Source organism: Condylura cristata, unplaced genomic scaffold, assembly GCF_000260355.1.
Source record: "Condylura cristata isolate star-nosed mole 26May11 unplaced genomic scaffold, ConCri1.0 scaffold00007, whole genome shotgun sequence".
In the NCBI taxonomy this organism is placed as follows: Eukaryota; Metazoa; Chordata; class Mammalia; order Eulipotyphla; family Talpidae; genus Condylura; species Condylura cristata.
The window spans coordinates 15,326,805-15,352,271 of record NW_004567108.1 but is presented as its reverse complement, the minus strand read 5'-3'; the positions used below and the strand labels follow the sequence as shown (position 1 = coordinate 15,352,271).

Below are 25,467 nucleotides of genomic sequence, written 5' to 3'. Positions count from 1 at the left end.
TCAGGTCAGTATGTTATTGAATAAAATGTTACAGTCTCCCAACAAATAAAACAAACTCTCCTGTTAGATATGTTAACATGGGGGTAGGAGGACAATAACCTCACAGGCTCCCCGAAAGGCCTGTAAAACTGCCCCCGGACACACAGGATGGCACAGAACACTGCAGATTTAGAACAAAACTTCAGCTTACGCTGTCTTGCCCTCGCTGTCGTGCTTCGTGGCACTGGCCCCCTTCTTGCCCAGCAGAGAGGCCACCTTCTCGGCATCGCCATTCTCCACAGCCTGCAGCAGCCGGTCATCATTCTTGTTCCACTCGTTGGTCTGTGGGCAAGAGGGAGACACAGAGCTCGTGAGCGAGTCCACAGCCACGTTGACTGACGGCCCTCCCGGCCCACACCTGGAAATCAACATCTGCCCCCAAATGTGCAATCTTAAAAATACCTTCCCCTTCCCCACGGGGACACCCAAGAAGGTTGGTTTTCCAAAAGGAAACATCCACAGGCCAGTGGAACAGAGGCTGTCAGCAAACTTGGAAACAGAGTTAGTTCTTTTAACAGCATTGAAATGAAGCGGCTTAAAAGGACCTTGAGGTCAGTTTACACATTAGCTTACTTCTAGTGAAACTCAACAGCTGGCCCTCAGAACACTGGCCTTTGACCTGACCCACCGTTCACTGGCCCTACGACTTTACAGAATCAAGTTGGCCAACAGTTCAATAGTTACCTGCTTTTGTGGCCACTCTCTGGCCTGTTCACTGGGCCCTGATTTTGAACCAAATATATGAAAGCCAGAGATCCTGTTCAACATCCCACAATGCACGGGACAGTCTCCTCTCCCAACACAGAGTGTTCTAGCCCGAACTGCCAATATTGCCTTAGCCCCGTGTGACTTTAAACAGTAGACACGGTGGCTAATGTGCCTGATAATGGAACTCTTCCCTTTAATTCTTGATCTCAAGCCCAGCGGCTAGTAGCTGTCTTATACACAGCGCAGTTCGACACAGTCCTCTAAATGCTCCCTCCAGGCTAAGGTCCAAGCTTCTACCATGAACTCACTCACAGGTATTAGGTGTTTTTTTTTTTTTTAATTATAAGTTGATTTTTTTTTTAACATCATTTTGTGCCTTTTTCCATATCAGTTGTAACTCCCGTGGACTTCCCACCACCAGTTCACCCATGTGCCATCACCATAGTCCCGTGCACTCCTCCCCGCCCCCGATTTTTGCTCCCATTCTCCACTCCACCCCCGTAAAATGTCTCTGGTATATAGCAGTTCATTATTATTATTATTATTTTTCCCCTGGTCCAATATACTCCTGCTGTGAGAGAAACCACCTGGTAAAAAAATTTTTTCCTTTTCTTTTTGGCTTATTTCACTAAGCAAGATCCCTTCCAGCTCCATCCATATTGCTGCAAAAGGCATGTGTTGATCTTTTTTGGTTGCTGAGTAATATTCCATTGCCTATATGTACCGCATCTTTTTAATCCAATCAGACATTAGGTTTTAACTTCAATTACAGAGCAGGCTGCCTAGTGAAGGGAAACATAATAAAAATAGTGTCCTTGGCACAGACACTTGTTACTAGACAAGGAAGTTTACTTAGCAACAAAATGCAGCAATACCAAAGTAACTGACTGCATTTTATTTACTCCATACTGCATTTTCACAAGCCAAAGCAAAACAATAAAGTTTATAAAAGTACACTTAGGGCCAACTATTTCTACTTACGTTATCCCAACGCTACATTCTTAGCGCTGTCTTTTAAAATCCTTCCAGATCTTCACAGGACCAAATTAAAAATGGATTGGGAAGATCAAAAGGATATTAAATCTCCAAGGACAATAGGGAAAGCACTTAAGCAAAGAGGTCACGTGACAGGATTTCCCTTTTCAGTGTCTCCAAGGCACTCAACTCTGGGGTAGAAAAATCTGATTGTAGGGGCTCCCTAAAATCAGTCACATGTGGATCTTTAGGGAGTTCAATTCCATACAACATAGAAATATTCCCCCTCCCTTACTCTTTGGAGGACAAGCCTATGGCATTTTGAATGCTAAAATTCTTTGGTCTAGAGTTTCTTTTAGATGCAAAAGCCAGAGGTCTCTTTCTCTGAGTGCAGATGAGGCAGAGACAAGACGATCCACACACAAATATTGAAAACATTTATTTGCTTGTTTATCTGAAACATACAAAAATATTGAGTAAATCTGTTAATCCCAACACTGTCCAAGGAGGCCTTTATTATATTGTTTCCTAATTATTGTATCCAGTGCTACATTTTATACCCCAATTCTACAGCCAGTCACAAAAGGAGACAAGCGTGTGTCTAATAAACACTTTTCATGTCATTGCGCTTAGGATGCCAGAGGCAAATTCCTCTCCCCCACTTGCAGCCCTCTGGATTGGTGCGAAACTGAAATCAAGCATCAAAAGGAATCCTAGAAAGTCATCTTGTACATCTACTGTCCAAAGGTAGAGCTGTTTAGAAAAATAAGCTGTGATATTGTAATGTAATAAGAAATACACATCTGGCCTTTGTCCTGGGTTCTCAGTAGATGAGCTCCCCAAACTCCCAGAATTTCCCAAGTGCTTTGTGATTTATAAGAAATTCCTTTCAACCAGTGTGGAGTTTATGCTAATGAGGTGACTGGTGGCAGGAAGTCCCTAGATAGCTTCAGGATGGGGGCTGGTTGCCAGAGGAACCAAGCAGCCATTAGAGGGATGGAATGCTCAGCCCCACCCCCCACCTCCTGGGAGAAGAGAGGGGCTCTAGATTAAGTCAAATGCAATGATCTCATCAATCCTGCCTAAACCATGTATTGGGCTCGGAGAGTTTCCATGCTTAGCAAATACAGGGAGGTTCTGGGAAGACGCACCCCCACCCTCACCCCACCCCATCTCTCCCATACCTTCTCTAAAGCATTTTTCAGTTTCGAAGCTGCAGCCTTTATCATAAACTGTAGTGATAAGTAAAGTGCCTTCCTGAGTTTTCTTGTGAGTCATTCTAGCAAAGGATTGAATCTGTGGGGTTGTGGGCCCCTCCAAATTTCACAGCTGGTTTTGCAGAAGTATTGGAGGCCCAGAACTTGCAGTTGACCCCTGAAGTGGGTCAGCTTTGTGAGGCTGTGCCCATAACCTGTGGGATCTGATGCTAACTCTGGCTCATTCATATCAGGATTGAACTGCTGGACACCCGACGGGTGTCGGGACAGTTGGAAAATTAACTGTTGGTGTAAAGAAAATCCCCACACATTTGGTAGGAGAGTTCTGTATAAGCAGATCTTACGACAGATGAAGTCATGAGATGCCAATGTAACTCATCCAGAATCCAGAGCTGGGCGAGGCCCCCCGGGACCACCAGCCCAGTAACAGCACCCCGACCTCCCAGTAACAGCACCCCGACCTCACCACTGCCCACAGAAAGCCCTCTGCCACAAGCTAAGCTCTGTGTTTTCAACCTATCATTGGGTTAAGCCAATTTTTTTTTTGCAAAGTGAAATAAAAAAATAGAACATATCAATATATCATATTGAATAAGGTTAAATGTTTTAGGAACTTCTGTCTATTGTGTACGCGCATAGCGGAGTTTGACAGAAAATCTCTCATCTTACCAGGAATCACAGTAAAAGATTTCAGAGGCCACTGTGTCAGCCTGCGCTGGCAGTCCTTACTGGGAGCCTCAGCCACACCCCGCAGGCTCTCCCCAGCCTTCCCTGCTGACCTCTCTGCTCCTCTCCCTCGTCCTGTCCCCCAGGGCCGCCCACTCATCCAGAGGAAGCCCACAGTCTAGACCGGATGACATATCGCGCCCGGCCTCTGCTGGACAGCTCAGCGCGTGTCCTCCTGTCTCTGGGCCTTCGGTTCCCAGCGGCCCACAGCCGTCTGCAGGTCTGACTGCTGTGGTGCCCTGCAAGTGCTCGGTGCTTTTGGCTGATTTTCACTGGAGCTTCATCTCTTCATGAACCTCAATCTCTCCTGACAGAGCAAAATGTGTTTTTTTCATTTATTAAATGCTTGTGTTGCTGTGCAAATAATTAAATATCCTTCAAAATTAAATAAAAAAAAGTACGGATTAAATAAATAAAATTCAACTCCCTTAATTTTTCTAAGGCAAATTTTCCAAGACTTCAATCATGGGAAGATTTTCTCCAAATCTCTTCACAGCCAAGGAAGGGGGACTTACCAATTCGTGAGGGTGAACCGAGGGGTACTTGTTAAATGGAGCAGAATCACAGGCCCACCCAAACCACAGCCCGGGCTCTCCTGGCTTCGACTGCTAGTCCTGGATCAGGAATCTAGGCTGAGACTAACTAACACCCTGTACTGGGAAAGATTTTCTTTCTCCATAAGGTTTCGTTAAGGAGCTTGGGGAGGAGTGGAGAAGAGTATTATTCTTCACTTTTTCCAGTTGGAACTAGTATGCTGTCTACCACAGAAACTTAATAATAACTATTAGGATTTCCCTAGAACATTAAAGACAGCAACGCTCATCATAGGCCAAAATTACCAGTAAGTCAAATGCCCAATCACAGAAGGTGAATGCATTACAATATAAGCAAATACCAAGTGACAATGAGAAGGAACAAACGAGAAGGACACGTCACCCCATGGATGGCTAAAAACAACACTGCTGAAAAGAAGCAAGACACCGACACACAAAGAACAAGGCACAAGAGAACACGGTGTCATGACTGTAAGGAAAAGGTGTGACAGACAAACTGGACCCCGTCTGTTTAGGGCTGCAGACACAGGTGGCACATTATAAAGACGAGGTCGAGGCTACCAGAAAGTCAGGGACATGTGAGGGGCGAGGGCATGTGTGTGGTGGGGGGTGGGGTGCACTAGGAACACGAATGTCCTGCCCAGTTTAATGGCCCCATCAGTGGTGCCCCAGAGGCTCACTGTTACATGTGTCATCCTTGTTCTGTACAATTTTCTTTATACACGCCCCTCCCCTCCTCCTGCCCTCTTATCCACCCCCCACCCCCAGTCTCTGTCATGCGTTCGCACGCACACACACGCACACGCACACACACGCACAGAATTTAGAAAGAAGTCTGCGGTTTAGTATCGATACACCAAGTGTCTCTGGCACTGGAGTCTGCATTCTGGCTGTTACCTCACCTCTAAAGTGAAGGCGGCTGACTGGGTGCTGAAATCTGGCTCGGAGGCAGCTTCATATATCTTTTTAAGACTCTGACAAAGTTGTGGACATTCTACAGAATAATGCACGTACACACAAAAGCTTACGTACAATTTCAGAGGTTTTCCAGTTTCAACTCCTATCCCCAGCCCATCCATAAACTCAAGCTAAGGAAGAAAAGTTCAGTGCTTCAGAGCTGAGTGCTCTGAAACTCCAGGTCCACCACCTCCCACTTGGGTGTGGCCAGCAGGTCACCTAGATCACCTACATTTCCTCATCTGTACAATGGAGTAGGGAGTCCTACTTGCAAATTCTCCTGAGAAGCAATGTTAGGCACACATTACACATACCAGTGCATGTCGTCCCCGTGTCTCCCCCCCACCTCTGTGAATCTTTTAGTATTTACAACTTAGGACTTAGGGGTCCCATTACCCTTCTGCAGGGGAAGGGGGGGGCAGATAACATCTTCATGCAAATTTAAATTTGCAAATTATCTACTGTACTCCTTAAAAACCACATTTTAAAGGACTCTAGAGAAACATTTGCAGGCACAAAATTAGCTATTTTATTGAACATGGCTCACTTTTCCAGGAGACTGTTTAAACAGACGCTATTTCAACAGAACCCATTAGGCCACATTTGTGCGTCCACGAAGCCATATGTTACACTCCAGAGACATGTGTAATGTGTCAGCTATGAAGGGCAGCATGTGGAAAGGCAGACCGGACCTTCCATGTGGGCTCCCAACATTCCTGCTAATATATCACAAAGGAGATTTTCAGTGGCTAGACTGTATGATTCCTATTCATCAAATCATTTCCAAATGGTGCCCACTTAAGCGTTTTCCCTTGAAATCTGGACTTTTGAAAGACTGGCTGGACTCCTCTGAGGGTAGCAGACGCCATGTCAACCAAGTGATGAACACCCGGGTTTTGGCAATGGGTGAGGTCTGCCCTTGGCCAGACATGGCAGCATTTTCTTTTATGTTGGTTAAATCATTGGGAACTGAAAAACCAGTGGAAAGTCAGTTTCGCCAACTGGCTAGTGGGCAGGTTGGAGTTTTGGAATACATCAACCCAACCAAAACAATCCAGTGGTGCAAGGTGATCTAGGAAGAGAAAGAGCTTCTTTGATTTTCTTCAGGGAAGATGCTCCAACCCCAACAACCATCACAAATCAGCACAAGGCATGTGGCTGGGCCCGCCCGAGCGGTCATCTGGGGGAGTCAGCTTGACATGGCCCTTGGAAACTGCATTACTCGTCTAGTTTATGGAAAGCAGACTCTTTTGCCAATATAATTAGAGTGGCACAGATGAAAGTTAGCTGAAATAGTGTTTTCACTGGGGAGGCTTCAGAACATCCAGAACAAGCAAGCACCTCACATTTCCAGACAGAGGACAAAGAACAGGCAGACTTCAAGACCAGGTGATATGTTCCATTGACTGGACCAGCCAGTACCTATTAGACATTTAGCTTCAAAATGTGGTTTTTAACAACATAAGAAAGAAAATTCTGTAGGTGCAACATTCATTCCTTCGCAGGATATTCATTCATCAAATCTCTACTAACTGCCTTTTACATGGCTGGTACACAGTGTGTTGTAGAAATAAAATAGAGCAATATGAGAAATATGTTAATAGCACAAGACAGGCTGGTAATGGTAAATGAGCAAAATGGCCCAAGGGAAGGGACTTAAGCATGTAGGGAAAGGTTTTTGATTCGATAATGAACTAGACCTTGCAATAAATACTATGTGGCTAATGGAGGGAAAACAAGATAAAACAACTTGAAAATGCAAGATGCAGAGTATAAACAGTGAGTTAATCCAAGTGAGGTCTGTCCAACAATCGTGAGATAACTATTTGACCATTTTTAACAAGTTCCACAATTTCATTAAGACTTTTCCATAATGTTCATTCCTTCAACATGCTGGCTTCTGAGTTTTCCCTTTGCCTTCATTTTATTATTTTTTTTAGATTTTATTTATTTATGCACACAAGGACTGCGGTACAAGGCAGAGGTGTGGGGGGTGAGAGGACTCACCAGAGACAGAGTGGGGAGCAGAACAGGCAGAACTACTGAAATACTTTAACTCGTTACGCCACCAAGGAGAGATCCTTTGCCTACATTTTAATTTCAGATTTTAGACACATATAGGGTACATCATGGTCCCCAAATCCATCACCCACCCCTTCAATGGAAGCACCAGTGATGCCGAGATCTTAGCCCATAAACAATGAAACTGCATCATGGTCATAATACGCATCTATAAACACCCCTATGCAGAGACAGGCGGGCTCTTCTGCCCGGCCCACCGCACCAAGCCCCCTCCTCACTGCTCCTCTGTCTGCCCTAGCTCCCAGGACAGAGCCATCCCCCTCGGTGAGCTCATACATGCTTCTCTTCCACAGCACTCCACAACTGCAATTTGTATTTATTTCTAAAGTGTTGTCAAAGGAGTGATGAGCTCTCGCTAGGCTGGAGTTCCAGTGCGGGACCAACGACCAGCATCTGCCCTGTGCACCCCTGGCTCTTCGCCTATTACCTGCAGAGAGCAGGGGTTCCATCCAGAGCTGTTCACAAACAGCTCTGTTTCTCCTCTGCCTTGGGAGCCGCTACTGATTAAGCCCCTCTCCACTGCCTCAGGCTGCAAAAGCACTTAAATTTTCCATAGTCCTAGCAAGCTCCTTTCTTTGACTATGTTTGACCAATGTTAAAACCTTGCTCAATATTTAAAAACCAATTCGCATGAGGCAAAAGCAGTCCCACAGGTGCAGAGATGAGTCTGGGATGAGGTGGATCCAATCTTGCCCATTAGGAAGAATAAATGGTTCCCTCCAATAGAACTGTGTTCAAGGCCTCTGCCATTGTGCAGTACTCAAGGCTCCAAAGGATGAATATGATGTCATCTCAACCCTAAAGAAGTTCACTGCCTTCTGAAGACAGAAACACACCCAGTAATCACTTAGCATTAACATTTTCAGTGAAAAACCAGTGCTATGAACTTATCCTCACAAAACCCAGAAAAGGGCCCTCCCTGGTGGTGCAACTGGTTAAAGCCCAGCACCGTGAAGCTATTGCAGCCACTACAGCATGAGTTCAATCCCTGGCCAAGGAGGTGACCCACATGGTGCAGGAGACCTCCTCTGACCTGCCTGCTGCTCCCCTCAGCAGTGTATTTCAGTAGATCACCTGTTCTGTTCCCCACTCTGTCTTTGGTGAGTTCTCTCACTGCCCCTGCACCTCTGCCTATATCCCAGTTCTGTATGCATAAATAAATAAATTTTAAAAAAACAAACAGAGCAGGTACTTACTACCAGGAAAAGCTAACACTGTAGCATAATAGGAATTGCACACAGGACAAATGAGGCTAAACAACTGTTGAGCGTGACCAGATAGGGGCAGTTACACAACAGCTACCTGTGTGACCAGATAAGGGCGGTAACAAACTGGGCCTCACATCCTGGGCACAACCGTGAGTCCCCCCTTTGGAATCTGAACCTAGACTCTCTATAAGAGACCCTTTTCCCCTATAGCGCTGGAGGTAGCTGCAGACCCCACCTTAGGGGCTCCGTCTCAGCTACTGCCCGGGAGCAATAAACTCTACTTGCTCAGCCTTTCTGCCTCCGGTCTTTCTTCCTTGCAGCCAGTCACAGAAATCAGGACAAAATAACAATAACCCTGCGAGGAAGGTACCACTAAGAGCCCATTTTACAAATGAGGAAACTGAGACATAGAAATTAAGAAATGGGTAAAGTCACTTATGTATATAGATGGTTATTTCTCACAGGAGGACGCTGAATTAGCGGTTCACCTTAAAGGGAAGTCAAGGAACATTTTAGGGTAAGATTTAATGTGTTTATAATCTACTGCAGACAAAAAGCCAGTAGAGGAGGGCTCAGCTCAGGCAGAAGGCTAATCTGCCCTGTCCTGCCTCTAGATAGTGAAGAGGGGGGTAAGCAGAGAGCTGTGGGTCGTGTTTTATGGCTTTTGCTTTCTTCGGCAAGCAGGAGGCTCAAGACACAGGGTCAACGGTGGGCTATGAAACTTGAAAAATGTTCACAGCAGCTAATTTTCCCAGTAACTCCTGAGGGAGATGAGAAAGGAAACCCTCTTGAACTGAGTAACGGGGCTTTCAAGCAGTTCTGAAGGTTCGGCTGAGAATAGGAATTATAAGCCCATAAAGAAACCATTTGGTGGTATCATGTGATTTTTCACTGGAAGCGTTCGGCAAGAAGGGAGCAAAGGGTGGTTTGTTTGATCCAGGCTGGAAGTGGAAAGACAGGTAAAGCAGACTCTAGGGTCAAGAGGCAGCAGCTGCCCATAGATCTGGAGTGATTGCTGGTCAGGGGCGGTTAAGGGTAAAGTCACCGTACAGACCCAAGGTGGGTGTGCATTCCATGAAAGCTAGAGTGCCCAGCATGATGGCTGGGAAGAAAATTGGGGCTGAGCACCAAGCCCTGGAGACTAAGAGGGGGTGACCCAGAGGTCCCAAAAGGATGGTCAAGAAATGGAGAGAGGTGGCCCCAGGTAACCAAAGGGCAGGGGTGGCGAAGGGAGTGCTGGGGGTGCTGGGCATCTGGTCAAGCCTGAGTGGAAGTGGCTTCCCTGGACAGAGGGTCACCTCAGTCCCAGAGTGACTCATCTTGTTTGGGAACTAAGAGGTTACTAAAGGCCCCCAAGTTTGAGAGAGGAAGCCAATACAGCTCCCTATCTCTAGAGTCCCTTTATCCTAGCCAAGTCTAATCATAAGTGACTACAGTGGCTTGAATAACGTCACCCCAAACATTCATGTCCACCTGGAAGGTCAGATGTGTGCCCTGAATAGAAAAAGGGCTGGAGAACTGCTCAGTGTTGGAGAGAAAGCCATGCACTGCACTGGAGAAGCCAGGTGCTTCTCCTTTTTGCAATCACCACCAAAAAAACTCCCCTGGACACAAGTGGAATTAAACTCTTAACAACCCTTCTGTTCTCTTCCCCCAGCCTCTTCCTTGTTAGTAACTGCTGACTTGCTCCAGCTTGCATAACTGAGAACTGGGAAAACTGATTGTGTTACATCTCTACCCCTCAGAGGTCCACAGTGGCATCAGAAACAACATTTGCTAACTGCCGAGAAAACACCCTGCTGAGAAAGTCAAACACCTGGACTCATGTCCATCCCAGTCCACCTGCCTCAATTGGGAGATTCAAGCCCCCAACTTCACCCACATTCCTTCCCTTATTACAGTGCTCCCCCCATGAAGAGTTAGCTTCTTTAGGGGTAACCTGATGGTGAACTGTTGTGGTGGCTATTTCACACAATAAACTGTTTATTACAGAGTTAAAGATAGTCTCATGGCACAGACTTGGGCTTTCTGGGCAGGAGCGAAAAGCCTGGCTTGCTCACCCCCGGGGTTGGTACTGGAATCATCTCATCGCCCACACCAGACCGAGTCCTCTCCTCCTCTCCCCAGCCAGTTCCTAGCAAGGATGGTTGATGTGGCCTCTCCAGTTTCTCCTAGGGACTCCATTTCCATCCCTACGGCCAATGCCTTTATTTCGCCCAATTCAGCTTCACAAATACCGTTCTGATTCCTACCTTTGCAGGCATCATGCTAGATACTTTAGATGCAGCGCACCTCGTGGCCACGCTCTGAGTCTCACTGGCAGGTTTAGATACTTAAAGATCCCGGGAAGAGATTCGAACACTGATCATGGGTCATTTCAATAGTTTTTCAACAGGTCTTTTATCCCAGTCCACCCCCAGCCCTTCTCTTCTCGACATCAGTTTCCCTGCATTATTAAATATTCTGCTCTACTTCACTTTCCCATGCATATCAAATCATGGTCAACAGCAGACCTCCAATTCTTGCCATCACCCTCACCCCATTCAAGGTTTTCTCCATCGAGTTGCCACCCAAAGTCCTACTTTGACCAGCTATCTTTCTGACCCAAGTCGGAAACCCACGAAAGTGCTCTCTGCTCTAGCCAAGCTCCTGGCTCTACAAGTTATTCTGGCCTCTTCTGTAACTTCTCAAGTAACTTTTCTTCTCTCATTTTTATCTTGCCGCCTCTCTGCGAGCAAGGCATAAAGTCGCCCCTTACCTTTCATTTTGACAAAGACTGACACTAGCACTCAAATATGTATTTTCTCACAGAGGCACGATGTAGTGTAGGGTTAAGAGCTTGGATTCGGGGCTCCTGTGTCCAAATCCTGGCCCTGCCACTCACTAACCATGTGACTAGAGGGTATTCAACTTCATGAGCCTTAGGACCCTGGCTTATAAAGTAGGAATGACACATTAAAAAATGTTTAACTCCCCAACCTGTGTGTACTTGATGCCAGGAACTCGAGTATACTTCTGTTTATAATGCCCTTTCTAGTAATTATCAGGAATTTTTTTAATGAATCAATGCACTGACACAGAATTTTCTCCAGCATCCTTTGAGGCATCCTTCCAGCATGTCAAGTCATCATTACCATTCGAAATTTCTAGCTTTGCTGCAACTGGGCTTGGAGGCCTCAAAAACAGAGAGTGCCTTAATCAAAACACTATACACATAAACATATTATCTTAGGCTATCAGAGGCTAATTTTAAATAGTCTGGATACTTTAATGTATTTGAGGCAAGAGACACCACTGATTTATTTATGCCAAGACTTTTGTAGTTCTCAAGAAAGACCCTATCTATTATAGCTTTTCTACACTCCAATAATAGCAAACCCAAAATAAACTCCAATATCTACCCACAGGGGAAAAAAAATCTGTTCCAAGAAATTATTTCGGCCTGACGTCTAAAGGCAGAGGGCACGGCATTTTCTGAGAACACAAGGGGCTAAATGTTCACTGTCCATCTGATATTCTGAGACTTTGCAGGACTTGTGTGCAGAAAGCCCTCGTGCACTCTGATTTCCAGTCCCCAAAGACATAGAACCCCTAAGGGAAAACCACCAGGCACTTCTTATTGAGAGCAAAAAAGAAGCCCAAACCAAGGACAGTTGGCAGACAGGGAGAACTTTTGGACAATTCGCCAAGGTCCCCTCATGAGGAACTTCAGTCATTATCCTTCCAGAGCCCACAAGGGAATCCCCCCCACCTCAATGTCTTAAGTTTAATGACTCAGTTTGATACCAAGAGCCAAGAAAACACACAGAAATTGTAATTGAGCAGCAATGGAAAGGCAATGGGTGGTCTTGGGCTATGTGTGAACTTTTGATCTTCATCTAATACAGATGTCAGCAAGCTGCAGTTTAAACATACACTTTGAATAATGAGTTTATTTACTGACAAAACAAAGAAATAATAAGAAAAGCTTTGAAATTCTAAGACTCCATTTTGTAGAGCATGCTATGCGCAACGTATCGCTCAAAGGACAATTTCTTCTGAGAGTCATCTGGTGGACATTCATTTGTGTCTCATAAACTGTGTGCCCAGGGGCAGGGCTAAGACTTCTACATCTGCAGCTCAGGTTTCAGGGCTGACATGTGAACCCATGACAAATAAATATTTACACAGCGAATGTTTGCATGAGTAAAAGACTTGAGTGGAGCACTGGACTTCTGTCAAGGTAATTTTGACTTCAAAAACACCAAGGAAGTTAGCAAGTCCTCACAATTCTCCAGAGCATCCTTCTTCTCTCTGGCAATTATTTGAAGGTTATTATGCTGAACTGTCACATTGACTCCTTTCTGCGGTCACCAGGTTTCAGATGGCTCCCTCTGTTTAACCCCACAAATTCAAACCCTTTACACTATGCGATCCCCATCTCATTCCCACTTATTAAAAGGCAGCACGTAATACAGTAAAGCACAGCCCAGCTCCAACACCATGACCTCACGAAGATACTTAAATTCCTGTGTGCCTCAACTATAAGTGCCAAGAAGAGTGACTGCCAGAGTAGTTCCTGCGAAAAAGGAATGAATCAAGTATTAGCAGAATATTTATAATGGTATCCGGCACATCTTAAACATTTGGTATCTGTGAGTACCTATGATTATTGTTCCCTTCTAAGGGAACCAGAATAACCTCTGTTATTCCGCCTAAAGGTTCTTTTCCTCTAGGACTGGCTCATCCACATTTATAATATAGTTCCCCAGGCCCAACCCAAATTTATTAACTGGCCACAGCACCAGTGAAATACACTGGAGACTCTAAGCAAGTCCAGAAGAGCCAGCTGCAACTGTATGATAAGTGACTGAAGTGGTCTGTATCTCAGTTAAATTCATCAATGTCTTAGCTATCTTGAGCGATTTATCGTGTTCCATTCACATAAACTGCAGGACATAAAATTAGGTGAAAACTTGCAGCTGCATAGGGCAGCCCTGGAGGCATGACAGCCACAAGTCGAAGATTTCAGGGAATTGCTTGGAGTCTAAGCTCAAATGGGACAAGTTTGAAAAAAGCCAAGTGGACCAATAACAATGACAAGCACTTGCTTGCCAGGAAAATGCCGGGAAGAGATCCCAACAGAATTCCGTGCGTGGTGCCTAGTTCAGAGGGACAAAGGGTCATGGTTGGGATGGGTCGTGGCCACCTGGGTCCCACGAGGTGTCAGCATGAAGTGAACCACATGTCGATGAGACATGGAGAAAACCTGGGCACTGTGGGGCAGGCAGGTGGGAGCCAGCACCTGGGAGAGCAGCTGTGTGTGTGGTGGGGGTGAGACAGGCCGATAAGGCGCCCTGTCCCTGTGAACCCCAGGCTGCCACCCACGGCTCTACTGTGCACAGACAAGAGCTTCTGACACAACCACTTCCTAGTCACAATTCCATGTGCTGCTGAACTTCTGAGCGGCCAGTGCATGATGACCACTGAGATTTCACTTCTGCTTTTGTTTTCGACTGAAGTATTCGAACAAAATCTTATGATCTCTGATAGAATTCATTTCATGCCTCAGTTCCCAAGAAGCATCGCTCACATCCCTCTCTCTACAATTTGTAGCAGACGGAAATTATTCATATCCTAAGAAAAGCTCTAACGGTCCAAAAGAAAGGGAACTCTTCAAGCAATCACAGCACATTTGTTCCTGTGAGACAGAATCACACTCTCAGAAACCAGAGAGGTTTCTTCCACTACGTTCAGGAAAAAACTATGGCTATGAAACTGCTCTGCAGAATAATCTAGAGGCAGAGAAGACTACACAGAGATGCCAAATTTAAAACATGTTATAAGCAGTAAAGACTAGACGGAGGAACTTAGGAAATTTAGAGTTAAACAGACTTACCTCAAGGGAAAAGAAGATAATAAAGAGTAGGAAAAAGAGATGCAAAAAAGATCCTTAAAATATGGTGCAGAAATCTAAGCAAAACTAAAGAATAATAAAAGAAAACCACACTGAGCTGGAGAAAAACTTGTCTGAAAAATTAAATGACTCTCTAAGGAATAGACAGAATTAACAGGGAGGAGAGGATCAGTGTTTTGAGACATATTTTGTTAAGAGTGTTTAAATAGAATAATTAGGAAAAAATTCTGTTGCTCCCCAGGTAGAAAACAGATTATTTTCAAAGTCTCCCCAATTATGCTGGCTTAGGGATTTCTTCCAAACACTGAATGCAAGAAGACAGTGACCATCACCAACATGGAAGCAAACACTAGCTCCATCTGCCTGACAGGCTCTCGGATGGCAGAAAGCAAAACATTCCCAGACGTGTTCAGACTGAGTACAAGTTTCCCCCATTTGAAAGCGGAACGTTCCTATTTTTGTATGATTTAGTAGGTTATTTTTGGGGTCTGGGAAAGCTATTACCATTAATTTAAATGAAAGGGACAAAAAAAAAAAAGGCTTGAGCCTTCCCAGAACCCAAAAACAACACACCAAATCATACCAACTAGGAACATTCTACCTTTGGATAGAGGAAAACCTGTATGCCCTCAGCAATGTGCAACTTAAAAAATTTTCAAAGGCAGGTCCCATTGAGCAGAAAACCAAAACTAAAAAAGTCCTCAAATCTAAAAAAAGTTTTGTTGATAATATTTAGGGCCGCAAAAGGGGAAATATATATATATAGAGAGAGAAATAGAAATAGAAAACGATGATGGCATAAAATCAACTCGGAACTTGAAAAACAAGGATATAGTGTCAACGCCACCACTTGAGACAATGCATTTAGATTTGATGTTTCAAAATTTAAGACAATTCTCCTTACATAACAGCATTCTTCTATAAGGCAGCAGCAGAATAAAAACAAGTCTCAATTCAGATAACTCATGATTCCTCGCTGTCTGTTTAAAAACCCAAGTCAGTCTCAACATCTGCTTAAGGTAGTACTACTTTTTCTTAACTTGTCATAAATCTTTCAAGTCCAGCTTCAATATCACCACCTTAACTCTTCCATTCGTCCTACAAAAATAAGTATCTTACCTCTAATTTGTTCTACTTAGTATCCTGATTAAACCAATTCAAAGCACTCAGAACATATGAGCAATTTTACAGGTCTTACCAATAAAGTAAAATATGACAAACATTAAAAAGAAAATTCCTTTGAGCCCTCCCTGGTGGCAAACAGGTTAAAGCACAGCACTGAAGAGCCACAGCTGCTTCAGTGAGAGTTCGATCCCCTACCCCAGAGGTGACCCACATGGCGCAGCAGATCTGTCCTGGCCTTCCCAATGTTCCCCTCAGCAATATACTTCATCAACCTGCCTATTCTGCTTCCTACTCTGTTTCTGGTGAATCCTCTCACCACCCCTGAACCTCTGGCCCACACCCCAGTTCTTTATGCATAAATAAATAAAATATTTATTTAAAAAAAGACAATTCCTTTGATCAAGAAATTGTGAGATATATATAAACACTGGAATATTACATTGGAATATAAACAAGCTACAATCTCTCCATATTTGACAATAGGCTGGGAAGGGATTAGGCTAAATGAAATAAATTGTGAAGACAATACCATATGATTTTATCTTCTTTTGTGAACATAACAAAAACAAACCTTTTTACTGAGACATCAAATAGTGGGTTAGCAGAGGGAAGAAAAGGTGAACACATGGGTAGAAGGAAATAACCGGCTGGTGGTGGACAGTGGCTAGACATTTGGTGGTGGACATGATGAGAAATTGTATCCTTAAAACCTGTAGTTTTAAAAACTATTGTTACTTCAATTTTTTTTAAAGACTTATTTATTTATTCATACAGAACTGGGGTACAAACCAGAGATGCAGAGGGTGAGAGGATTCACCAGAGACAGAGTGGGGAGCAGAACACGCAGATCGACGCAGTACACTGCTGAGGGGAGCAGAGGGCGGGTCAGGAGAGGTCTACCTCGCCATATGGTCACCTCCGGGTAGGCGGGAATTGAACTCATGCGGAAGTGGCCTCAGCTTCTTAGTGCTGTGCTTCAACCCGCTGCGCCAGCAGGGAGGGTCTGTTACTTCCATTTTTAAAGTCAAACAAAAAGTAAAAATAACACAAAGGAACATTGGGACTTTCTCACTGTTACCTCAATTTATTCAACACACATTTTATGTAGAGTTTGAGAAAGTGCTCTAATTTTATCTGAATTTTAACCTACTCAATCAAAAGCTTCCCAAGGTGTTTCCAAAACCATGCAAGTTTAGGCCAGCTTGACATTAGAAAATATCTGCATTATTTTAAAACATTACTATGCATATACAAATTGTCCTTTCTCCCTCAAAAAAGGTTAAAACCACCTATCTCAGAGATACTGGGAGGGTTAGATAATGAAAAATGAAAATCACATAGTAATATGCTTTGCACAAATTAAATGCTGAGTAATGTTTGTTGTTTTTACAATCACCTGTATCATGCATCTTTCAGGGTTCTAGGCTGGTGCACCCTGGACCCACAGTGAGGTTCATAGCCCCCCAGACCGTACAGGATGATGCTCAGCTGTACAGACAGAGATGCAGACCTATGATACCACCATTTCGCTCCGTGCTAAATGCTATTCTGATTTATTAAGCTCTAGGCACTTGAATAAACCTTGTAAAATTAATTTTCCTGAAACACTTCAGCGATTCCAATAAATTACAAAATAGTCATGATATGAGACAAATAGCACTTGGAGGCTCTTTTTACAAGTGAGAGTGCTTACATTTTCTAGTCCTCAACATAAATTCTACAACATAATTTTTAAAGCTACTTGGAAGATTTATATTGTATGAAAGGCATTTTTCCAAATTACCACATGCATTTATAAATGCCAAATAATATTTAGGACATGCAGTTGTTGAAATGTAAACCAGATCCTGGGATGAAGTAATAGTTACTAAACCGCATGTAAGAAAAAACTGAATAAAAGCTTCAATGTTCAGAAATTATGGAAAATATAAAAAAAAATCACATAAGGACACTTAAACACTGAAAGAATTGATGCAAATATATTTCTAGCATTTCATTAAGTTAATTGCTTTTTTGAGAATATTGATATATATAAGTAAAGATTCACTGTAGAAAGTTCAGAGTTAAAAAGAATAAAATTAACAGAATAAAATTAACAGTGATTAACATTACTGTTCTTCAAGAATAACCCTGTTAATTTTTGTACCAATATAGGTTTTTTAAATGCATATAGTGAATACTGTGTTTTAGGACTTGCTTTTCTCACCAGGCATTTTATATCAAACATTTTCCAATAGAAATAAAGAGCTACACCAAGTTTTCTAACTGTTTTCAGCTGATAAATATATCATTTTGGCTGAAAATAAGAACAAAAGCTTGTATAACTAAAATGGTAATAAGCATCTAGTTTGCTAGCAGATTTTAATGATAATAAACAGTTCTGCCTTGAACATCTTTGAGCATTCTGATCTGTAGCATTTAGTGTGATTTCAAGAAAAAAATGAGATAACTCACAAATGCTGCTGGAATCTTCACAGCCTGCCAGATAATGCTCAAATCTGTAAGTCTACAATTTTTTTAACCTTTCTCACTACTACTGATATAACTCAACGTGTTTCTCCTGCTTCCAAGATGTCTTTAACACCCAAGTGTCTATGATATTCTTGGTATCTTCTCTCTTAATGCCTAAGCATTAGAAAGACAAAAGCCCATTGCTAAGTGAAGAGAACTAAATGGTCCAAACTTCTAAAAAAAATTAGTCAACAGGTAGTGTTGGAAATGACTGGAACTTCTGAGGCTGGGCCATAAAAGGCCTTAGAGTTTGTACCAAGGCGTCTTGAAACCCACACTAAAATAAATCTTGGAGCCTAGCTGCCATTCTAGAAGGAAGCTCAAGTAGCCCCATGAAGAGACCAGCGGGGGGAAGAGTCCAGGACCCCTGCTAACTGTCTTTGCTAAGCTCCCAGTATCTGGCCTCCCCCAAGTTGCTAGCCATGTGGAGTAACCACAATGGAGGTGACCCTAAACCATACATCAGACCAGTTGAAACAACAACTTGTGTTTCAGAGGCTCCAGTACAAGCCACACAGAGGCTTCTAAGCAGAGAATTGACTCTGGCTGTTAGACAGAGCCAGGCTAAGTTGGGGGGAGGGGGGGAGTTATATGCAATTATAGCCTCACTGTCCTGTTTCAAGGTACAGTGGGGAAAAATATCCTCTCAATACGAAGAAATCTGTTTATCACCTCAAAATACCAAGCAAAGGAATTACTTAGCAAAATTGATGGTGCTAGTAACTATCATAAGTAAAGAGATTCTGGACAACTTTGGTAAAGTTATTCACGGGCATTCTACATAGCCAGTGCTCCTGTTCTATGTAGGACAAGTTTTATGGCTACTTGTGGAAGTTAAGATCCCTCCTGGGCACTGTTCCCTGGGCTGCAGCTCAGTACCACTGCAAAGCAAAAAAGAACCTTTTGTGCGCTCCAAATGCCACCTCGTTGGCATAGTGTGACCACTGAGTTGAGCTTCTGGCCACAACCTCCTTCCTGGGCAGTCCTTGGAAGGTTGGCTGTCTGCATCCGCCAGGGCTGGCCCTGGGCCTCTGACTTTTCCTAGTCAGCAGTCTCCAGGGGCATTTCCATGTCAGGCCCGTAATTCTCTCCTTGCCAAGGACTTGGATGGAAAACAGTCCAAGCAGTTGCTTCTCTCCACATACTCAGTGAGCTTCAAAGCAACTGGTCTTGTTTGCATCTGGACTTCTGGAAGGTCAGACCATCCATCACTTGAGCTAATCTTTGACATTCCTGCTTCGAATCCAGGTAGACTTCACCAGTCAGTGAATAAAATACTAAATAGGGTTCACGTGACAAAGTTCATCAAGAAAGTTTACCAGCGTATCAGCACCGTAACTGGTTGTTTAAGTTATTTCTTCCAAACTATTTATAAGATGCCACTTGCTATTGCTTTTCTATTTGGAGGGGGTGGGGATGGGCAAGGGTCTGATAAAAGGAAAGTACTTCGCCAGACACACCTGCCAAAAAGTTAGAAAATGGAAAAAGCAAGTTTGCCTAAGGCCTCCTCCAGTTGCCCAGGTTAGAAAATGCAAAACCTCTCACAGGTGAAAGTGCCGAGGAGACCTTCTCTTGTTTATTCTAAATAAGTGTATATATACACAAAGAAGTAAATGCCTTAGCAAGATTTTGTCTAGGGCATATAATTTCCAAATAGTTCACCATTCAGTTGTAAGACAAAACAGGCCCTCCGAAGGGGTACAACAGGTTAAAGCACAGCACTAAGAAGCTAATGCCACTTCAGCATGAGTTCGAGACCCACCTGGGAGGTGACCCACACAGCGCGAGGCAGACCTCTCCTGACTCAGCCACTGCTCCCCTCAGCAGTGTACTTCATCAGTCAGCCTGTTCTGCTCCCCACTCTGTCTCTGGTGAATACTCTCTACGCCCCTGAGCCTCTGGCCCTGTATCCCAGCCCTGTATACATAAATAAATTCTTTAAAAAAAAAAAAAAAGGCAAAATAAACACCCAAGATATTACTTTGTTAAATAAACTATCATTGTTTTATGTAAAGATAAATATGGAGCTTAAATATATGGACTGGGTAGATCCTCTCAATTCACAGTATTAAACATTTCAATCTTTCACCTTAAGAGTTAAAAAACAAAGTATAATGATACAAATTTTAAGATCATCCAGTCCTATTTTATACTCTGCTAAGCAGACTTAGCATTTAGCCTTATTTCCTTTCAATCAAGTTCTTTTAAGCACCGTCTTCCAGCACAACTCATATTTGTCCTGTTTTCTTTCATTCTAATATTAAAAGCAACCTTGTGGGTCAATAAATTGTTATTTTATAGGACACATGAAATTCCATAAGTTTTTTAAAACTCAATTAACATTCCTCTGTTGTTTAGCATTTAGGCTATTTTAAGGAAAGTGATAGTCTAAAAAATGCAGCCAGAAGCATCTGTGCATATAATTTTCAAAACTACCTCAGATAAAAACTGCTTACTGATAAAGACACCAGTAAAGCGCCAGTATATTTACAATGACAAGACAATGGCCAAGAACCAGTTGTTCTTTTTATTATGTAAATAGACTTAAATATATCCAAGAACACAGAGAATTACTTATTCTGCTCTTCAGTGAGAATTAACTGGTGTCTGTCTCAGTTCAACTACACTTCCATTTTAGATACCTCCTTCACAAAGCTCCTTCACAAAGCACCACAGACCAGAGCGCTAACCATCAACAAATATTTCAGTGTGTATCTCTCAATTATAAGAGATCTCTTTAAACCTTATATACCATATCACATCTTAAAAAAAAAAAATCACACAAATGACTTAATACATAAAATAAAATATCCAATTGGTACCCATATTTCCCTAATGTTTCATAATTTCTTCTTGGTTTAATGTAATCAGGATACAAATCAGGCTGTTACACTGTAAATAGCAGTTCCAGATCTCACTCCTACCCCTCTTTTTAATTAAAGAAAAGAGATCTGGGGCCTCCCTGGTGGCTCAAAGGGTTAAGTCTCAGCACTGTGAAGCCACCACAGCCATCACAGCCAGGGAGTTGACCCACATGGCTCTTCCCATTCTTCCCAACCCTGATTATTTTGAAGCAAAGCCCAGGCAATGTAATTTCATATCTCAGCATTTCAAGGTATAATTCTAAGAGAGATAATTTTTAAAATATCGTAACACCTAAAAGTTTGAGAATAATTCTTCAGCATCGCCAGATACCACCAGGAGTCACACTTCCTTGACTTATTATCAGATATTTTAGGCATCTGGTTTTAATTTGCTTTGTTGATTAGCAGAATGAGAACATTCTCCGAAGTTTAATTACAAGCTCTGAATCATCTTTTGGTATCCTGGACTTCTCTTTGTAATTGCATGAATGGCTACTTATCACAAATATTTTCTCAGTCTTATCAGCCTGCCCCAAGGCGGTGTGTGGTCAGCTATTGTGATGGCTTCCATTGCTTCAGAGCCCAGAACACCTTCCTCCCCGCAACAATAGAATGAATATTCAATTATACCTTTTCTCCACCTTGTCAGTTACATTCAGACCATTCAGACCCTATATATTTAGAAAGCTACTTTGGTTGTTTGAAGTACAGAATTTACTTCCATGACCCCTAAGTCTCACACACTGAAAGAAAATGGAATGTTTCATAATAGTGGTATATTTTTAAATGATTCTAATCCTTTTATAAACTACCCATGAATATATTTCCATTTGCTCCTAAAGAAAAATTCCAGTCCCTTCTAGAGAATAGGGAGCCCTGTCACCTCCGTTTAGAGCACGCTAAATAATTAGGATGTTAATTAGTTCTATGCAAGAATGAAAAGTAAGGATTAATTTAAATCATAAAGAAGGTGGTATTGGGGAGGGGGGAATTAATGGTTTCTTCTTTAACAGTTACCAACCCATTTTAAATAGACCCAGACCCTTTTATAAGGAGAGCATTTCTGCTGCACAAGTTTGGTTACCTAGGAGACCGTACCTCGCCATTCTACTGGGTCTGTGCCCTCAGAAAGGCAGCTACTGCGTAACAGAGACCTCAATCAAGAGGACAGTAGGGACAACAGAAGAAAAGTGAAACTCATATATTACCTCAACTACAGTCCTAGGTTTTTGTTTTTTTTTTTTTTTTGTAAACAGGAATTTCCACAGTAGCAAAGTAGGATTATCATACAAAGTCCCAGAGAAAACTAAGCTACAGCTCTTTTCAGTTTTCTACAGTCCATGTTAAGATACCAAAGCAGAAAAATATAGATTAAGTGATTCATGAAACAAGCATAGTAAGAGTGTTGGATGTGGAAGCACTGTGTAAATACCCGTTCACAGTCTCCATCATACTTAATGGTTGTTCATCAACAGTTAAGGGTAATGAGTACATTATGATAGAAATCATGCATTGAAAGAAAAGGCTGGTTGAAAGGATTATCCCTGTAAAAGCACACCAATGTGAATACCGTTCAAAGGCTAGCTTCTGGGGGAAAAAAAAAAAGGGCCCTCCCTGATGGCGCTGCGGGTTAATAATGGCACTAAGAAGCTAAAGCCACCTCAGCATGAGTTCAATTCCCTGCCAGGGAGCTGACCCACATGGCGAGGCAGACCTCTCCTGACCCGCCCACTGCTTCCCTCAGCAGTGTACTTTGTCAATCTGCCTGTTTTACTACCCCTTCCCTGTTTTGCTCCCCCCCCACTCTGGTCTGTACCCCAGTTTTGTATGCATAAATAAATACACCTTAAAAAAAAAGTTTGTATTTATGGGTTGTTCCCACACTGTACACTCATAACTTTACCTAAACAAAAGGGGGTCTTAGTTTGCTAGGGTTGCCATGACACCATACACAGACTGAGAGATGGGGCGCTTAGACAACAGACACGTATCTCCTCACAGCGCTGGAGGCTGCATGTGAAAGATGATGGTCCCAGCAGGGTTAGTTTCCCCTGAGCGTTAGGAGACTGGCTTGCTGTTGGTGGCCTTCTCCCTGTGTGCACACTGCATACCCACATCCTGGTACCTGAGTTCAAATCTCTGACATCGGTCAGTTTAGAGTCAGATCCACACTAAAGGCTCCATTTTAACTTAGCCACCTCTATCTCTGACCTATCTCTAAATACAATCACATTCGGGGGTGTGGTGTGTGTGGTGTGTGTGTGTGTGTGTGTGTGTGTGTGTGTGTGTGTGTGTGTGTGTGTGTGTGTGGAGGGGGTGGGTTGGTAGCTGTTAGGGCTGCAATGGATTTGGAGAAGGGTGCACAATCCGGGCCTAACAGAGGGCGATTTACTGTATCATCAACGTACATGAATCACTTTCAAAGGCAGGGAATCCTTTCGTTCAAGAGCAGTTAAACAAGCGTCCACCATAAATACGCGTGAAAATTACTGGGACACTGGTTGGCAGGGAAAGTAAAAGATGGAGTCCCTCTGCAGACACAGAGTCTAGGCATAGACTTGCCCCATGGATGGACATCACATCTAGCCCTGTTCTACAAAATTTGAGTTTGGCTCTCTGCCTCTCCCCGAGGCAAGATGGTAATAATGACATCTACCGCCAAGTCCCCTTACACCCAGAGCTGAGCGTGCTGTGTGATCCTGTCTCGGAATGGAAGACACAGCCTTGACGGGAGCCTTGCAGAGCCCAGATCTGACAGGCAACATCTGCAGGCATCAGTGGGCACCTGGATCAGTGGGCATCCTTTAGGGATGGTCACTAGGAAGACAGAGAAGACAGAAAAGGGGGATTGAGGGGGCAAGAGAGAAAGGGTGACAGGCGAGACACTGGGAGGGAGAAGTGTGGGAAAGAAAGATGGTCTTTGCCTCTCCTCTTAACAGGCCTTGCAGCCTCGCTGAGCTCCACCAGGCTATTTCCTCTGACTAATGACAGAAAATTCCAGAGCTTTTCATGTGAATAGCACATGTTTCTCCCCCAAAGACTTTCACCTTTGTTATCCCTTGTATCCCCTAGGCCACCAGCTGAGACCGCCTAGTAGTGCTATTATTTTATTTCACAGATTAAAGAAAACCTGAGATGATCATTAAAGTGACTTGCGGTGTCTGGAAGTGACTGAACATTTTACAGACTAAGAATTCCATAGACACAATAAACTACAATTTTTCTCCACGCCATTCCTCCTTCCTTTATACTTTCTGGTTTATGTCTAACCCAACTACATGACAAATGAACTTTTTAAATTCTGTGTTCACTCTTTCTCTGCAAAACTGCTTTCTGGGCTACCTAACCCTTCTAAGATGTTAGTTTAGCTTTAAGGATATCTCACCTGCAAACAAGCTCTGAAGGAAAAGAAATTTTAAAATGATAATTTAGTGGGGAAAATGAGAGTGACAACATTCAAGAGCCCTTATCCCCAAGTCGAAGTAGCATTCTTCCTCCAGAGTAAGCTTCCAAATACTACGACTTTTCTACTAGCACGTTCAAAATGTTTGAAAGGTAAATCTCAAGAAAATGTAATGGGTGCACTTTTTCAGTGAGAAAAGACAGAGAATGGGGTAACACCACTGTAGTTGTGAAATAAAACAGAGCAGTGGCAACAGTAGAAAGGAAGACTCAGACCCCAGCTGTCCGGGGGTGAGTTCAGTTACCCACAGCTACTGACAAATGGGCAGTTCGTGGTTACAGATGAAAACGCAGGCCCAAGTTTAAAGGTGGAAGGTGACACATGTCCTGGGACAGAGTTCAAAGGCCTGGACTCCGGAACTTTATGTTAAATAAGCTCCTGGCTTCAGGCGAGTGCACCTGCTGTCAGGCTGTTGCAGTAAGCTAAGGAGCACCCATGCTAGAACATTCTGGAAGTTCCTTTGTCTACAGACTAACAAAATGTGGCAGGTTTTATTTTCCAAAAATGACCTCATCTGCACTTCCAGAACCTTTCCCAGAAGGCAGATACCCCTTGAATCTGGACAGGAATTTGTGGTGGTTTCCACTGATGGGATGTGGCAGAGTCACACCAGGTAACTTCCAGAGCCAGTCACAGACTGCTGTGATTTCTATGCATCTGTCTCTTGGGTGCTTCTACTGGAAGCCAATGATCACGCTGAGAAAGCTCAGGCTACATAGAAGGGAGAGAAGTGTTTGGGCCAAGGTTTCAGTGAAGATCATAGTTGAGAACAGCGTTAATCACCAGACAGTAAGCAAAGGCACCAGCAGAAGATTCCAACCCAGCCTGAGTCTCCCCAGATGATGTTCCATATGACGACCCCATGTCACTGGACCTGTCCAGAGAATGTGGGAGGATAATAAATGTTTGTTTTACGCCACTTAATTTAGCAGTCATTTGTTAAACAGCTCTAGTAACTGGAACAAACACTATAGATCAAGTTAATACCCAGAGGCAGAAAGAATTAGATGATGGATTGATTTTAGACATCCCTGGCCTTGGGTCCGCATGGAGGAAGGGGAGAGCAGGCAGGAAGGGAAACACCATTCAGTAGAGCTCCCTGTGCCGGTCAATGGTGAGGTTTGTGAAAGCTTCAAAATTCC

At 43.3% G+C, this 25,467-nt stretch overlaps 1 protein-coding gene across 3 annotated transcripts in view; it reads right to left on the bottom strand.

The window, feature by feature from the left end:
* Window positions 1–25,467, bottom strand: part of RAI14 (retinoic acid induced 14) — a 130,992-nt gene that overhangs the window by 49,882 nt on the left and 55,643 nt on the right. For all 3 annotated transcript variants that reach the window (XM_012721906.1, XM_012721908.1, XM_004678085.2), the window contains exon 3: window positions 191–321. In XM_012721906.1, the coding sequence (XP_012577360.1) occupies window positions 191–321 (131 nt within the window). The remainder of the gene's footprint in view (window positions 1–190; window positions 322–25,467) is intronic.